This window comes from Camelus dromedarius, chromosome 5 (genome assembly GCF_036321535.1).
Source record: "Camelus dromedarius isolate mCamDro1 chromosome 5, mCamDro1.pat, whole genome shotgun sequence".
Classification (NCBI taxonomy): domain Eukaryota; kingdom Metazoa; phylum Chordata; class Mammalia; order Artiodactyla; family Camelidae; genus Camelus; species Camelus dromedarius.
Genome location: NC_087440.1, coordinates 57,396,930 through 57,414,921, shown reverse-complemented (window position 1 = coordinate 57,414,921; position 17,992 = coordinate 57,396,930). Strand labels below are relative to the sequence as shown.

Genomic DNA, 17,992 nt, shown 5'->3' with positions numbered 1-17,992 from the left:
GAGCGCGGAGAGCCCGGCGGGCCGGCAGGGGGCGCCGACGGGGCGCCGACGCGGCGCCCATTCCGGCCTCGGAGCTTCCTGTGCGCCGCGCCGCAGGTGTGAAGAGCGGCGCTTCGACGCCTCGCACCGCCGCGGGCGGACAGAGAAGGAAACCGAGGGTCCGAAGGGACGTGTGTGGGAGTGTCTCAGCCACCGAGTAGCAGAGCTCCGTTCGAACCCAGGTAGGTCACACTGCAAGTTCTGAACCCCTTACCCAAACGCGCCCCTGTCCCCCTGCCCACGGCACCCATTCTAGCAAATCGCGGTATGTCAGATTACGGTTAGCTGGGGAACTGATCCTCCTTTGGCCTCTGTTCCCTCAGTGGCAGATTTAAGTTGAGCCATAACTTTGGTCATCTCCTAGTTCACAGTACTGCCCGCCGAGCACTTGAACACTAGTCCGTACTCCCCAGCCCGGTCTGCTTTGTCACCTGAACAAACCCAGCAGTGCAAAGTCCCCAGCCACCTTAGCCCAATAGCAGGAGGAAGGAGGCGTGTTGAAGTAATTATTTATTATTAATTAGAAACGATTATTTAAATTATTACTATTATTTAGCCTAGAAAAAACGTAAATTTGCTGGGCTGGCCTGAAAGCCCAGGGTCCCAGAGCAGAATCAACTCTGAGAGACCCAGGATACTTGCAGACCTAGATGCTTTTTAAGTATTTGCCTTATTCAGCAGGCACAACAGAAAGAAGAGTTTCCACCCCCGCCCCAAACACCAGAGTTTTCATTTTTAAGCCAAAGAGAGGGCTTAAGCTTAAGACCTAACTTCATCTTTTTTGTTTGGTTGGTTATTCAACTGCTTCTTACGGTTTACTGATATTACTAGTGTGTACTACCTAGCAAGATGATCATCTCTGCTGCGACCACCCCTGGGGCTGAGAAGCCACCCGTAGTATTTAAAAGTTAGCAGATGTAAGTCACAATTACAGAATTGTTTTCTAGAGTACTGTTATGTTTCTTCCTATGATAAGTTACTCTTCTATTTAGGAGTCTGGGCTATTGTCAAAACCTGATTGTAAACACTAACAGACGAGAGGACGGTATCAGCATCCACTGTTACTGGTGACCTGGGAGTGCTTTTTAGTTCAGAATCTTGGAGATGGGTTTAGTCTGGCTCCAGACCGTCTTTTTCTAGGCTGGTTGCTCTTGTCTTCTAATAAAACCACTCTACCGCCCCGCCTCTTCCCATCCTTCACTTACAGTGAGCTCATAGTTAATCCGCGTAGTGCATGGGGAGGGGTGGGCGCCACGGAAACTGTGGAGACTAGCTGAGTGTTCAGGGACAAAATAAACAGTGACATGTAAAGGTAGGAGAATTATTATAGCAAAAACAACTTACTGAAGTTGAAATTGTCACAGAGACCATACTGTAAAGTAAATGAAAAATTATCAAGCAAGTTTCTATGGTAAGGGTAGATTTTTCTTCTCAAATAAAGACACCACTCTTGCTAATTTGGTGATAAGAATTCCTGCAATGCTTTGGTCATTTTCCAAATTGAGGTAACATTAATAATTGTCCCACAAGCATGGTTCTATGATGGATAATAGCTCTCTTGATTTTTTTTTTAATTCTTATTGGGGGTGGCGGTAATTAAGTTTATTTATTTACTTTTAGAGGAAGTACTGGGGATTGAATCCAGGACCTCCTACATGCTAAGCATGTGCTCCACCACTTGAACTATACCCTCCTACCTGATAGCTTTCTTGCTTTTAAACAGCTTTATGGAGGTTATACTTGTTATACAATAAGTTCCATATATTTAAAGTGTAAATTTGACACATTCTGATGTATGTATACATCCATAAAACCATAACCAAAATCAAAATAGTCATATCCATCACCCCCAGTTTCCTCAGCCCCTTTTTTAGTCCATTCTCCACTCATCCATCCCTGCCTCCCCCATCATCCTCTGCTTTCTGTCACTATACATTAGTTTGCATTTTCTATATTATTATATATAGTTGAACCTTGAACAATGTGGGGGTTAGGGTGCCAACCCTCCATGCAGTGGAAAATCATATAACTTATAGTTGGCCCTCTGTGCCCATAGTTCCACATCATCAGATTCAGCCAACCTTGGATCATGTAGTACTAGAGCATTTACTGTTTAAAAAAATCTTCTTAAGTGGCTTATGCAGTTCAAATCCATGTTTCTCAAGGGTCAACTGTAAACGGAATCATATATGTACTCTTTTATTGTTTGGATTCTTTCACTCAGCATAACTTTAGATTCATCCATATTGTTTTATCAGTAGTTCATTTTTATTGATATACTACATTTTGCTTAACCATTCATCTGTTGATGAACATTTGGATTATTTCTAGTTTGGGGCTGTTACAAATAAAGCTGCTATAAACATTTGTATACTGGTCTTTATATGGACACATCTTTCTTATTCTTTTAAGTAAATTGCTAAAGGTGAAATGGCTGGATCATATGATAGAGGAATATGTTTAATTTTTTAAGAAACTGCCAAACATTTTCCAAAATGGCTATACCAGTATATGAGAGTTCCAGGTCCTCCATATTGTTGCCAACACTTGGTATTGTCAACCTTTTTTAACAGTCTAATAGGCAGGTAGTGGATTCTCACTGTGCTTTTATCTTGCATTTCCCTCATGCCTAATGATATTGAACATGTTTTTTAAGTGACTATCTTTTTAGATAAGTTTTAGATTCACAGAAAAATTGTGTGGAAAGTACAGAAGGTTCCCACAGACCCCCTGAATCCATATAAACACAATCTCCCCTACTATCAACATCCTACACAAGAGTGGCACATTTGTTGTAACTGATGAACCTACATTCACACATCATTATCACTCAAAGTCTATAGTTTATGTTAGAGTTCACTCTTGGTGGTGTATAAATGTATAATGATTTTGACAAGGATATAATAACGTGTCTCCATCCTTGTAGCACGATGCAGAATAGTTTCACTGCTCTAAAATCCTCTGCACTCCACCTATTCATACCCCTCTCTCCCCAACCCCCTGGCAACCACTAATTTTTTTTAGTGTCTCCATAGTTTTGCCTTTTCTGAAGTGTCTTGCTGGCCTCAAAGAGTGAATTGGCAGCATTCCTTTGTCTTTGACTTTTTGGAAGAGTTTGAGTAGAATTCATATTTTGTCTTCCTCAAATGTTTGGTGGTAGAATTCACAGTGAAGCTGGACCTTGAGTTTACTTTGTGGGAAGGTTTTTTAATATTAATTCCATTTGATAATAGATATAGGGCTATTCAGGGTATATATTTCTTCTTGAGTGAATTTTGGTAATTTGTGTCTTTTGATGAATTTTTCCATTTCATCTGAGCTGTTGAATTTATTAGCATAGAGATATTCAGGATATTCTTTTATTATCCCTGTAACAGCTATAGATACAATCTGCAGCAATGCCACCTCTCTCATTCCCAATGTTGGTAATATGTGTCTTCTTTATTTCCTAATCAGCCTGACTAGAGGTTTATCAATTTTAAAGACAGTTATTTATTTTTAAGTCTATTCTTGGCAAGTTGAATCTATTGTCCTAAAATCCTACTCTACCAGAGCAGTACATGGTATACAGAAAACAACCTACTGATACTTGCCAAATGAACCAATGAATGAAAAAAAAAAAAAAAAAAGGAACCACTGATTTCTGCATATAAAGTCCTTTTAACATTATTACTCTCTTTTAGACATTAGCCATTTCCTCATCTCTTACTTATGTCAGTTATTTAGTACTAAGAAGATATAACTAAGAAGAATCTCCAGAGGCCAGGTTAAATGCTTGCGGACGTGTCCCAAGAGAAGGCTAAATAAAGGGAGGTGAAGCACTGAGGAGGGAAGGAACCTTGAGGCAATAAAGAAAACAGAGACTAAAGACACAGAATCAGAAAGTGTGATAAAACTATAAGGCAGGAATCCTGGGATATTAAACTAGCAATTTAGACAGGATGAAAGAGTTTAAACTCTAATGATAAGAAACGAAGGTCACATAAAATCTAATTCAAGACAGACTACCCGAAGTCATTACAGTAAAATTTTCAATTCAAGAGCATCACTTTTTCAAAGGATATTTAAGAAGTGTTCATATATTTGGAGGAAAAAGAAAAAGAGTACATAAATTAGCTTAGCTAAATTATGAAACATAGTATTTCTATTTATACTCAACACTGAAAAATAATACACTGGGCATATACCTATTTTAGCAGGAAGATCTTAAGATTTCTGGGTCAAAGGAACCTCAAAAGGGTCATAACATATGTAGGTAGGAAAAAGCACAAATCTCTCCTTGCTTTTACCAGGCTAAAAAAAAAAAATCACTCACTTGATTAAACTTGAGTTCCACACTAGCCAACCACAGTGAACTTGGGTTTGCATGCTTCCTAAGCTTTTTTTGTTTTAGAAGACTGTTTTATGTTAATCCTGCACACATTGAGAGTATACATTTTATTAATTATCACATATATGCACACCCCTAAAACCATCAAAACCAACCAAGATAATGAACACAACCATCACCCCCGGAAGTTTTCTTGGCCACTTTGTAATGTCTCCCTCCCGCCCCACTCCCCACTTCACACCCACCACCAAGTTTCCAGGAAACCAATGATTTGCTTTCTGTCACTATAGATTAGTATGTATTTTCTAGAACTTTATATAAATAAAATTATAAAGTGTATACTCTTTCTTGACTGGCTGCTTTCACCCAGCATAACTGAGATTCATTTAATTTGTTGCCTACATCATGAGTTCCTTTTTATTGCTGGGTTGTATTCCATTCGATGGTTATGCAACAGTTTATCCATTCACCAGCTGATGGGCATTTGGGTTGTTTCAAGTTTTTGTTATTAATAAAGTTGCTATGTGTGGACATGCTTTCATTTTTCTTGGGTGAGGACCTAGGAGTGGAATGGTTGGGTCATGTTTAAATTTTTAATAAATCGCCAAAAATTTTCCCAAGTTGTTGTATCATTTTGTAGTCTCACCAGCAGACTATTAAGAGTTCTAGTTCCACATCCGCCCCAACACTTGGTATGGTTAAGGAGAACGTTATGGGGTCTAGGATTCTCCTTAGTAGAATTTATAAGCAGTCATTTATAACTTAGCTAACTGAACATGGGCAAATCACTCTGTCTTTCTAAGTGAGACAATATTGTTAGAATTGCTAAAAACAAAGAAACAAAAAATCTGATAATATCCAGTCCTGGCAAGGATGTATAGTGCCCCTGGGAACTCTTATGTATTGCTGGTGGGAATGCAAAATGGTACAGTCACATATACCTTACTCCTACATGTTTACCCAAGGGAAATGAAAACGTTATATCCACACAAAAATCTGTTTGTAACTATTTATAGTGGCTTTATTCATAATTATTAAATGTCTGTCATAGAGAAGTTTTTTATTTTGACAGTCAGAATTAGTTTAGATTTTTATTTGAGAGCAGGACTGGATAGGGATCAAAGGGAATTTTGGAGAACAGTCAGCACTTGGTGACAAAGGTACCCTATCAAAGGAATACTACCAGTATCTGTGTTCGCAACTATCTTGTCAAAGCTTAGCTATTGTAGGAGACAATGACTGCATAGAGGAAATGGTTAATTCTAAGAAATCTCTTATGGACTTCCTAGGCTCATTCATCCTTGGTAACCAAGGGAAACTTCAGCTGTCTATAATCCTCCACCAGGGACCAAGATTCTCTAGAGGATAATAAATATGTCTTGGAATATAACAAGAAAGAAACTGGTTGTAGGATTTGCAGTTAAAATATAGGATGCCCAGTTAAATTTGAATTTCAGATAAATAATTTTTACATGGGACATATGTATACTAAAAAAATTATCTGAAAAGAATCTATTGTTCATCTGAAATTCAAATTTAACTGGGTATCCTGTATTTTTATTTGCTAAACCTGACAATCCTAAACTGGTGAGACTCTTGAAAATCAGATTGTCTTAGTTTAAAGTAACTTAACCTTGAGAAGAAATCCAATCACTTGTGCACAATAACCATTTATTATACTTACATGGAAGTTATTTAAGCTTTTCACAGAACTTTTCAAGATGAATTTTGCATGGTACAGATTACAAAATGAAACTGTCCTCATAATGATGTTAACTACAAATTCCAAAATTATAAACACTGCCCTTCTTATTGTTTAAAAAGTTATAATGGATCTATATGAATAAGCAAGGTTTTACTGTGCTTCTCAACAAGGAAAAACCTCAGTTGATTTTGTTAATAAAATGGAAAAGACTAAAAAAAAAATTTCTACTCTGAAAATGCTAAGCATATATTTGTTAGAAATTCCCCCTTAGTGCAAACTCCATTGTAAGAATCATTCAGCCTTCATTAGTGATAAATGCCATCACATACTGTAGTCTTCCTGTAATAGGATAAAAATCTCTGTTCCCAGCAATGGAAGAGGGAAGACAAAACAAGGAGAAAAAGTTTAAGAATATTTTAAGTTGAGGATTAGACTGTTAAACAAATCTATACTTTTCAAATGATTTTTTATCATCACTTTGTGAAAAGAACACCAAAGACAACTTTTAAATGTCTGACTTTGTGCACTAGGGTCACTAGTAAAAAACAGAAACAAAAACAATTCAAAAGTAATTTTTATCAATTTAAGTAAACATAGTTTTTGACTGTCTTACTCTGTTAGATGCTGGACCAGGCACTTTGTGGGATACACCTGTGACTGAGGAGTACTTAGGAACTAAACACCTAGCAGGGTAGAGAGACACATGCATAAGTAAACACAATACAAGGTAAGCCGTCAGGTAGAATAATACAGATTGAGATTGCCGTCAGAGCATTTATAAAAGAGGGTGACATTCTGAGGTGAGAAGTCAGCAAAAGCTTCATGGAAAAATGGCTCTTGAAATAGCTCTGGACAAGTAGGGATGAGAGTGCTGAGGGGAAGAGGAGCAAGAGGCAGAGATGGGCAGCCTGAATTGCTTTGCTTGACCTGGCTCCTGTCTCTTCTGCCTCAGCTCTGTTCTATTACCACCAATCTCTCCTCCCCAGTGTACCTGAGCATTCGACTCTCCGTATTTCTCCTCCCATTTGTCTAGCCAATTTACAATCCTCACCGGGGAGGAGGATTCAGTTTTATTGTTACTTTCTCTGCAAAGCCTTCCCAAACCACTTTGGCCTTCAAACTAGTTGGGTTCTGTATCCTTTTCTCTTCTCTTGATGTGCTAAATCACACCTGCAGTTAAGAATTACACAGGTTAACTGTTTAACATCTAGCTCGTTAGATTATACACGCTATGAAGACAGGGACCTTTTTCTGTCTTGTTCACTGTTGTGTCTCCTGGGCTTTAACACAATGCCTGGCACATAGAAAATACTCAATAAATTGTTGATGAATGATTTCTGGTAATAGTTTTTATGTGTGGTTAAATAAGCTTCAAATGCTTTCAGTGTTGATAGGTAAATTACAGGGCTTTTAAGAAAGGTATATAAGCAAATGAATAGCATGATGCATATAGATTTCCATAATTTAAAGCAATTTCACAGAAGACATAGCATCTATGTGCTAAGTACAAACATCCTTCTTAGTGAAGGACAAGAAAGCTAGAAATTTAACATAAATAACAATAAAAGCACACAATGGAATACTGAAACAGAAATCTCCATAATCTTCAAATAACTTGATTGTATAGATAGCATCTTCCATTTTAGATATTAAAGATTATCTTTATATTTTACTTTTTTAAATCACATGTAAGAGCTATCTACTCAAAGTTTAGCTAAACTCAAAATATGCCCAATATTTGAATTTAATACCTAGTCAGTATTCTTTCAGAATTCAGTTACTTTCATAATCTTTTCCAGCTCAAGCAAAAAAGTATTTTAACAGTATCCATATACCCATTCAATGAATGTATAACTTTGTTCCCTATAGCGAGGTCCCAATACTTCGATTACCAGATTTATATTGATTACAAGGGACAATATTCAAGCTGATAAACCATTAAGATATCTAATGTGTGAATCTAAGGTTGCCTGCAAGTTCCAACTGTATTTGAATGACACACTTTTTAAATTTTTACAATTAAGTACTAGAAATATTTTCTTGTAAAGACTAAAGAATATATTGAATATGCTTTGTTTTTATGAAACCTAGTTTTCCAACTGTAAGTTACTGGCACTTAGGAAAAAAACAATCACTTAAATGAAAACTAAAAATATAAAGCCTATGTTTAAAACATGGCCTTTATTAATACTGCCCACTGAGCGCCATTTTATTTTACAGTGAAATACTCTGCTTTGCAAAGAAAAGACAGAAAAGTGCATTTTACAAGAGTACTTTTTTGTTTTTAATTCTCTGCGAAAATGGAAGGAATCTGAATCACAAGTTCACAATGTGGTAAAATGAAATTAAGAAACAATGATTTCAGTAATGCTATGCCATCACTAGTGTTTGGCTCTGACTCTGTTCTTGCAAATCAGATCCTGATATACAGTCTAGAGCATCTAGGTTATTACTCTACAGCATATTAAACACAGAAAAGGAGGTTTAAAAAAAACCCCTTTCAATGTACAAACATGACTTTAAAAACTGATTTTAAAAAATCACCTTTTTACATAATGTATATGGCAAAACTGCTTTAAATACATGATTTTGGAAGAATTATTTACAAAATGTATCAGTCTGTGAAACAATTCACAAACAAAGCATACATAGTTGCTTTACTTAGTTGTTGCATCTCAACTTTGGGAGATATAAATTTATTCGGCAGTATAGCAAACATAAAAACTGTGACAGAATATCTTAAGGGCAACCAAAAATTTGATCCTCAAAACAGTTTAAATACTAGGACTGCCAAAGTTTCTAAATGAGGACATACTTTAATGATCCAGATGCCCATTTATAGTTCTACACTGTTGAAGGACTGAAACAAACTCCCTTCACTACAGGGAAAGCTGCTGGATGCAGCCGCCTGTAAAAGGGACAGCTGAGAGCTATTGTCATTTGAAGAGTAAATTAACCTAGAATTTTCTTTTTTTCAATTTTATTAATATTTTAAAAAATACATAAAAATACAACATCCAATGTCTGAATAAATATATTTAACAAGTTGCAAGATAATACCTTATTTTACACAAAATTTTCAGCTTTAGAAATCTTGTTAAATAACTTCATTGTTGTTATATATTTCATTTTTGTCTTTTTGTAACAAAATAAAAACTCTGAAATTACATAGAAAAAAGACAAAATATTTTTGTCAAGGGATAAGATAGTCCACTGAAAACTTATTCACAATTCCACTGTAAACATTAATAAACATTAAAATATTTGCATAATTGTGTGCTCAAAAATCCTATAAAAAGTGGAAGACTTATTACAACTGTAGTTTTCAGTCAACTACACTTCCTTTCACAATTTATTTTGTCCGATTTACACCTTAAACCTGGGCACACTGCTGAACATATACTTTGGCAGTTCTAAATAGCAAGTGCTTCCACAAAAATAAAAAAACAACAACAACAAAAAAAAAACCACAACATAAACCCCCTAACTCACCAAGTGTTCATATACATCTTAGTGAAAGTGCAGCAGTAACTATTCAGCTGGATAATATTTTGATGTTTATCGTGTGCACTTGCTTGTCTATGATTTCTCTAACTCCTGAAAGCTTTATTATACAAATTCAAATTTGCTAAGTGCCCTTTTTCTATCTTCACAAAAAATGAAAAAAAAAAAATTAAAAAGGAAAAATTATGACAAATATGGCAAGCTGCCTAAACTTCAATTATTAATCAGCTTTTTTTTTTTTTTTTGGCAACAGAAAAAAAGAAAAGAGAAGGGAATAGATACAATCCAGCCTGGAAAAGTGTACAGGATATACTTAGCAATGTCAAACCAGTTGAGTGCTTTCTGTGGTTGTATTTTAGGGTTTGGGGATTTATGTCCATGGCAGCAAACTGCTAGGGAGGCAGAGAAAACGTTTATCACCTGCATTCTACAGCAAGCACATTTTGTGGGGGAGACGACGAGGAGGGACTCATGCCAGTGTCTGACGAAGCCGATGACATGGAGGTTCCTGCATGAGACACTGTGGAATCAAAAGAACTACATCAGACTTAAACTATCACACACAGATACCCAGCCCCCAGCAAATTAGAAATACATTTCTTAACATTATTTACTTCAATTATAGTCCTCTTAAATGGTGCATGAAGGAATAACAAAACTTTGTCAGCAAAAATTTTGTTTGGCTCAATTGAATGGGATCAGTCTCTGGTAAACTAACTCCATTAAAAAAAAAAAAAAAGTAGCATAAAATGTAAAGACTAAAGACTTCAAAGATCCTTGAAAAAAGTCACCTTGCCCCAAATCAGAAACAAGGTCAACCTGAGATAAATGCTCACTATAGCAAATTCCTGCTTTATCTCTGGCTTATAGGACCATAAAAGAATTCACTTATCCTAGAGAATTTCTCGTAACCAGCTAATCATTGGCTTCCTATCTTTATCCTGCCCCAGTACACTCAATGGACACAACATCCTCATAAGCAAAGGGCAGTAATCTAGGTCAGGTACAGAATCTTGGGATCAGGATGGAAATGTGGGTGTGAGATTAGAAAATAGCCGTCAAACGACTTTAACATAACTCTGCAGGAGCACATAACGTGGATTAAGGATCACCACTCAGCATCAAGTGCTTTGCCATTTTTCAGTTTTTACTTTTAACTTCTTTTCTTTGCAGGGCTCTCCTGTCAATCTTTGCCCAATTAATCCTATCTTACGTAAAGCTTTAATTTTTGTTTATTTAAGTATATCTCCCTCAGTGTGTTTGTACTGCCAATATGACATGTAACTCATTATTACAAATTCTATTATGTAATGTCTAGAAGTCAGATGTCTCACTTTAGTAACTCACTTCACACACAGAAAACTAAGAAAACAAAAAAGAAGACTGTAAGAAAAGAATCTTTTTGGTTGTCTGAAACTTAGGAAACCTAAGGAAACCTTAAAGCAGTTGAACTTTCTCTGAAGAAATTTCAATTTGTTAATTTGTTCTTTTTTTCTTTTTGTATTTAAAAATTCCGTATTAAAAAATTACAGTTTTTATAGAAAAGGACAAACATGGAAAGTCTGATCTCTTTCCACTTGCTCATCATACTTCCAGGAATTAAAAACTGCTAGACTTGGAGTAGGATGATTTAAGACCATGTATAACAAGCCATTCTTATCAGTTATTCATCCTCTTAACTCTCTGCCATAGGCAGAACACTCTTCTCAATATGGGCAAGCCAATCAGTTAATATATCTTTTTTTTTTTCTCCTTAAAGAGACATCCCTCCTAGAGCCCCCCTCTCCTGTTCCATCCTATTCCTGAAATAGATGCTTTGTAGGCCAGCTTTGCAATGGTCTTCCTAGGGCTTCCACTCACGATCACCTTGAGATCTTCCTTACTGTTTTCCTGTGTGGGATTCTTTGTTTGCGATCTCATGTTACCTTTGTAGCTTGGCTTCTAGTATTAGTGTCACCACTGAGAAATCTGACGTGAGAAATCCAACACTGTTCTGAGACCCAGTTTGCGATATGTACCTTTATATGGTAAGCTTTTAGAATCTTACCTTTACCACCGGGTTCTGAAATTTCATAATGTGCTTTAGTGTGATTTATCTCCCCGTTTTTAATAGAGGTCTTTTCAATCTTCTGACTCATATCCTTCAGTTTTGGAAATTTCTCTTATATGTTTCTTTGATGACAATTTCCTCCTGTTTATTCAGTGCTCTTTCCAGTAACTCTACGATTCAGAAGTTGGATCTCCTGGCCAGATCTTATACTTCTCTTAGTTCTCTTCTCTCCTATTGTCTTCTTGACCTTCTGCTGGGATTTCTTTAGCTGTGCTGTCTAATACTTCTATTAAATTTTTTATTCCCACTATCATTTTTAAGAGCTTCTTCATGTTTTCTGAATTTTATTAATAGAATCATATTCTTGTTTCAAGACTGCAGTATCTTTCCTATAACTCTGGATATTAATTACAGTTTGTTGTTTTTATATGATACACTGTTTTTTCCAAGTTCCTTTTTATTCTCACTTTCTATTTTGGTTTCTGTCTTTATGCAGAGGCTTTCCTCAAACATCTCGTCTTGTGGCTTCCATATTTCAGAGGGGAACATTAAAAAGCTAACTGGAAGCTGTACATGAGTATGCAGGGCTTTTAAATGTTAGGCAGTGCACATGTAGTGATTTGAAAAATCGTTTTTTTTTTTTTGCTTCAGGAACCTCCAAATGCTGATATCTATGTTAGATCATTTCTCTTGAGTTGACCAGTTTCTCCAGAGGAATCTTTCAATTTCCTCCCAGGAATGAACATAAGCTTGATTACCAGCTTTCAGAGAGCCAAGAGGATAAGATCTTTGGTTGGAAAAGGAATAGGAGTCTCATCATTCAGTACTACAAGCTTTCACTCAAGCTCATTGTTTTCGGTTTATCACTTGACCCTCACCTTCAGTTATGGCTGGTGTCCCTGAGTCTACCTACAAGCCTATTGATCCCTCTCCCCCTCCAATAACTTAATCTCTATTTTCTGCTGGAGTTAGGGGAAAAGGCAGTTTGCTTCACAGGGTGGGATGAAAGGATCCAATTTCTCTTTCCATTTTCAACCAATCTTCATTTTTCAGCCTCACACTGTATCCCTGCCTTCAGTGCTTTTCTGGGGTGATGTAGTATGAATTAGCTTGTTCCTCGTTGTTTTGTCCAACTGCAAGGATAAAACAAGCTTAGGTTTTTTAGCATTCTCTCATCTGCTGGGACAGTTCCAGTCCATGTGCTTCTCAGCTTCCAAAAGATATGCTGCTGACATTTCTTGTCTGTCATAGTTTGCTGTCCCATTATCTTCTCCTTGTGGGTACAGGGCTTTTAATTTTAATTTACTATTATTTTAGTGTGGCTTGGGGTAGACATGAGCATGTCAAAGTTTCACAAGAAATCAGTCCTATACCTTTTAAAGGTTTAGGTCAGACACTACTCTCTCTCCATGATTACTCCAGTCATCTCTCCCTCCACCAACTCCTAGACTCGTTCATCCCTCTCTCAGGGCCCTCATCACACAGCTCCACTAGACGTTAAGACTTTGAGATCAAGGTATATATCTCATTCATCTTTGTACTTCCACCACCTGAAAGAGGGCCTGGCATCTGGTACGTGTGCATTAATGTTGTAGAGCTGAACTATCTTGTATAGCAGTTGCTTAGGAATTGACTTATTATCCCACAAGATAATCTCCTTGAGTATAAGCCATATGCTTACTCATGAATCCCATAATAAAAAATACAGTGCCTGTTAACAGGCAGCCAATAAATGTCTGTTGAGCCTTAAGTGAAATTCAGAGGAAGCAGGCTCTTCTTGAGAACCCACATTTAGTAAAATCACACATTTTGTAAAACAGTCCATAGTTCCTTTCAATAGTTTCATTCTGATTAATTCAGTTGTTGACCCACTTCAACAACAACAAAGAAGAAAACACTAGGAATCTAAAAACAATAATAAATAGGTACTGTACTCAAAGAGTGACAAAACTAAATCTTCTAAAATGATAGAATATATATTTGAAAAATAAGGTAAGAAAATTTATAAGCAAATTACCTTCTCTGTCTTTCTTTTTTAATCTTTTTCTCCTCCTATCTATGGTTGCAACTTCAGACTTCAAAGACATGTAATATTTTCTGATTTCCTGTAGTTTTTCTTGGAGAAAAGAGATTCTCTCTGTACTGTTCATATTGTCTAATTCATCTAAAAGAGAAAAAAGGATAACTTGGATTATAAAATAATTCTATGAGAAAAAAAGATGGCAGTTCTATCAAAAGTCCAATTCAGAAATCAACAAAAGCTTAAGTTTATTACAACTTAACAGTAAACTAAATAAGGCTCTATAAAAAGGGAAGATATTAATTCATGAATAAGATTTCTATATATATCCCAGTTTTCTATACTAAACTTGTATTACTTAAATGATCAGAAAAATACAATAAAAATCAACACACAGGCCACCCTGATCTATAATTGTAGTTATCCAAATAGTTCCTTTGTATTGTTGTTTTCCTCATTTATTAGTTATTTCCAATTGTCAATGCAAGAAAGCGTGTCTAAGTTTTATCAATTTATATAAATTATATATGTCTTATTCCATAACTGGAGATCTTTTGTCAGTCAATATTTATCAAGTCAGTACCATGAAAAGACACAGATCTGTATTTAAGATAATAAGTACTGATTATTGATAAAGACAGTATTTGGAATATCTAAATAAATAAAATGGCTAATCATTATTCCTTACTTTGACATTTTAAAATATATACCACTTTATAATATATGCTCAAGTTTTCTATAAGCTTCTTACTGAGTTGAAAGCTCCACTTATATGTCCGAGGGGATGAATTCGGATGTTTCTCTCTGTGTTTATCTTTTTCTCCATCTTTGATATGAGGGGATATTCTTGCAGGAGATCGTGCAAGCTTCTGTGGCTTAGATACACTAAGATGCTTTACTGGGGTACATTTACTTGAATTGTCTAGGACGGGAAGATCTTCACTATCACTGCTTTGTCCTATAATAAAAAAAAATGACTCAGATTATAAATGATAAAAGTCTCAAATGTTAAAATGTAACAGACCCAGCAATTATCCTTTTTTTGTATCCTAAAGAAATACATGCACAAATGTGCTAAGTTTATAACAATAAGAAAATGAGGGGGGAAGGTATTGCTCAGTGGTAGAGTGCATGCCTAATATGCACAAGCACAAGGTCCTGGGTTCAGTCCCCAGTACCTCCACTAAAATAAATAAATAAACCTAATTACCTCCCCTGCCAAAAAAGAATAAAAAAAAAGAAAAAAAATAGAAAAAAAAAAAAGAAAATGGAAATAAACTAAATGCCTACCAAGAGAGAAGTGGCTAAAAATTATATGCTACTGAATACTGTGCTAAAGTTGTTAAAAAGAATGAGCCAGCATTCCTTAGGAAAAAAAGGCAAAACATCCAAAATATATTGTGAAATGAAAAAGCAAAGTTAATAAAACAATAAGCATAGTATTGCCCCATCTATGATTAAAACAAAACATAAAAACAACCCAAAATGGGACCAGCCCAAATTATATGTATGAAAATCCACAAAAGATGCTGATAGGGGGCTGAGGGTATAGCTCAGTGGTAGAGAGTATGCTTAGCATGCACAAAGTCCTTGATTCAAACCCCAGTACCTTTACTGAAAGAAAAAAAAAAAACCCAAAATATATAATTAAAAAAACCTTGATATATACACATTCAACTTTTGTTAAACATATATATATAATAAATTATATTATATAATATATAAAATATAACATATACATAACATATAAAATAACATATACATTAAACATATGTATAAGAAAATGAGAGCAGATATTTGTTTGCAACTCTACATCCCTCCTCACCAAATCTGTATTTAGAAATGCTTTTGGTTTTTACTTAATAACAAATGAGTATTCTCTCTCAATTTAATTTCCTTTTTTCCAAGCTGAAAACCCTACTTCCACCTGATTCGCTCTTACCAGCCAACTTTGCCTTCTACTGAAGAGGCAAAGTTGAGGGTTATACAATTTCCCAGCCCCTCCCCTACTGTATCTGTCTCTATCACCCTTTTTTGGCCTCAAAAAGAAGAGACTATTCTGGATAAATTAATCTCTTCAACTATACTCTTGAAAGCATTTATTCCCAGCTCCTCTGGAATATCCCAACATCACTTTATCTTCTCTTCCCAGTCTACTAACATGCTTAAAACTTTTCCACCCTTAGAAAGAGAGGGAAGGAAGGAAAGGAAAACTTCCCCTTTTAGCTGACAACTCTCTCCTTCTCTTTAGGGTCAAGTTTCCTGAAAGAGAAATTCTTTGTTCAATGAAAATATTTTAATCCTACTTGAATATTCTGTGGCATTTGAAACTTTTTTATTCAAACCAAATAGTGTTTACTCATTTTCATTTATCTCTGATCAGTTTCTACTGTACTCTTTTTGGCCCACGTAAAGGGATCTGCCACCTAATTGTACTTCTGGTCCTTTGTCTTCTCATTTTATGACTCTCCAATAGCAGCTTTATCATCTATCTTACAATCCTTCGACAACTATCTTCTAAAAAACAGACTTTCTTCTAATCTCCAGACCCTTATTTTCTAATACTGGGTGCCGCTAACTACACATTCCCTAAATTACTCTCTCAAAACCTACTGCTACTCCTGTATGCCATTTGTCAGTTAACCAGTTCCTCATATCTAACTAATAATAATTGAGTCCCAGTGATTTTTGTCCCAAATCTCTTTAATTCATTCCTTCTTTCACTGCCTTAATTAAACCAAAGATTCTCTCCAAAAAGTAAAACTGATCATCTTTTTTCCTTCTTAATCTTTTTAACTTTTTATTTAGACATAATCTTCAAACTTACAAAAAAGTTATAAGAAAAGTTACCAAAGAATATTTTTCTAATATTTGAAGGTAAGTTCCCCTGCCATATTTGAGTACTTTATTTCTTATAAATAAGAACATTCTCCTTGTGTTAGTTACCTGCAAATTAGCCCAAAACTTAGCAGTTTAAACCTAATGTTTAATACCTCATACAGTTTCTGAGGGTCAGAATCAGGGAGCAGTTTGGCTGTGTGGTCTGGCTCAGGGAATCTTGTAAGGCTACAGTCAAGCTTTTAGCCAAGACTCTGGTCTCTGAAGACTTGGCTGGAACTGGAGGATATCCTTCCAAGATGGCTCACTCACACGGCTGTTAGCAGGAGGCCTCAGTTCCTTGATGGCTCATTGCAAGATATACTCAGTTCCTTATCATGTGGGCCTCTCCTGAGACTGCTAGAGTGTCCTCACAACATGGCAGCTAATTTCTCCCAGAGCAAGTGATCCAAGGAAGAGCAGGGAGGATTCGCAGTGCCTTCTATGACCTATTCTCTGAAGTCATATTCCATCATGTCCATTTTATTTTATCAGTTAGAATTCAGTCACTAAATTCAACCCACACTCAAGAGGAAGAAACTAGGTTTTGTCTGTTGAAGGGAAGAGTTTCAACATATTTGTGAATATGTTTTTAAAACAACCACACTCCTAAAGAACCATAACACAACCATCAAAGTCAGGAGGTTAACACAGATTACTATCATCTAATCCTCAGATCCCATACAAATTTCTCTACCTGACCCAATAATGTCCTTTATAGCAAAAGGATCCAGTTGAGAATTATATACTGCATTTAGTTGTCATGCCTCGTAAGTCTCCTTCAATCTAGAATAGTTCTTTCCTTGACTTTCATCTTTGACAATTTTTTATTTTTATTTTATTTAATTAATTAATTTATTTTTTACTTTTTTTATTGAGTGATAGTCATTTTACAATGTTGTGTCAAATTTCAGTGTAGAGCACAATTTTTCAGTTATACACGAACATATATATATTCATTGTCACATTTTTTTTCTGCTATGAGCTACCACAAGATCTTATATTTATTTCCCTGTGCTATACAGTATAATCTTGTTTATCTATTCTGCATCATCTTTGACAGTTTTTTAAATTACAGACTAGTTATTTTATAGAATGTCCTTTAGTTTGAATTTGTTGATGGTTCCTCATGATTACATTCAGGTTATGCATCTTTGACAGGAATATTACAGATGTGCAGCTGTGTTCTTGTATCCTGGCAGGTGGTGTCCCATTACTGATGGTGTTCACCTTGATCATCTGATTAAGGTGGTGTGCGGTGGGTTTATCCACTGTAAAGTTACCCATTTTCCTTTTGTAATTCCTGCTATCTTCGTAGTCTCATCTCCCATCACTCTTTCTCTGTACTCTAGACCTGTACTGTCCTGTCACTAGCTATATCTGGCTACTTAGAACCTGAATTATGACTCAAAAGCTTCTTTGAAACGCCTTTTATCTTAAATAAATTACATACTCCTTCCTTGGAAT

The 17,992-nt window shown here is 35.8% G+C and overlaps 1 protein-coding gene across 5 annotated transcripts in view; it reads right to left on the bottom strand.

Annotated features, from left to right (window-relative positions):
- Positions 1–8,334: 8,334 nt before the first annotated feature.
- Positions 8,335–17,992, bottom strand: part of ARID4A (AT-rich interaction domain 4A) — a 52,597-nt gene continuing 42,939 nt past the window's right edge. For 4 of the 5 annotated variants that reach the window (XM_031453783.2, XM_031453782.2, XM_010976697.3 and 1 more), the window contains exons 22-24: positions 14,400–14,606; positions 13,646–13,792; positions 8,335–10,098 (exon numbers count right to left, since the gene is read on the bottom strand). In XM_031453783.2, coding sequence (XP_031309643.1) covers positions 9,995–10,098; positions 13,646–13,792; positions 14,400–14,606 — 458 coding nt within the window. In that variant the 3' untranslated portion in view covers positions 8,335–9,994. Of the gene's footprint in view, positions 10,099–12,216; positions 12,762–13,645; positions 13,793–14,399; positions 14,607–17,992 lie in introns of those variants that run through there. The other variant, XM_064485985.1, reaches the window with a different exon arrangement.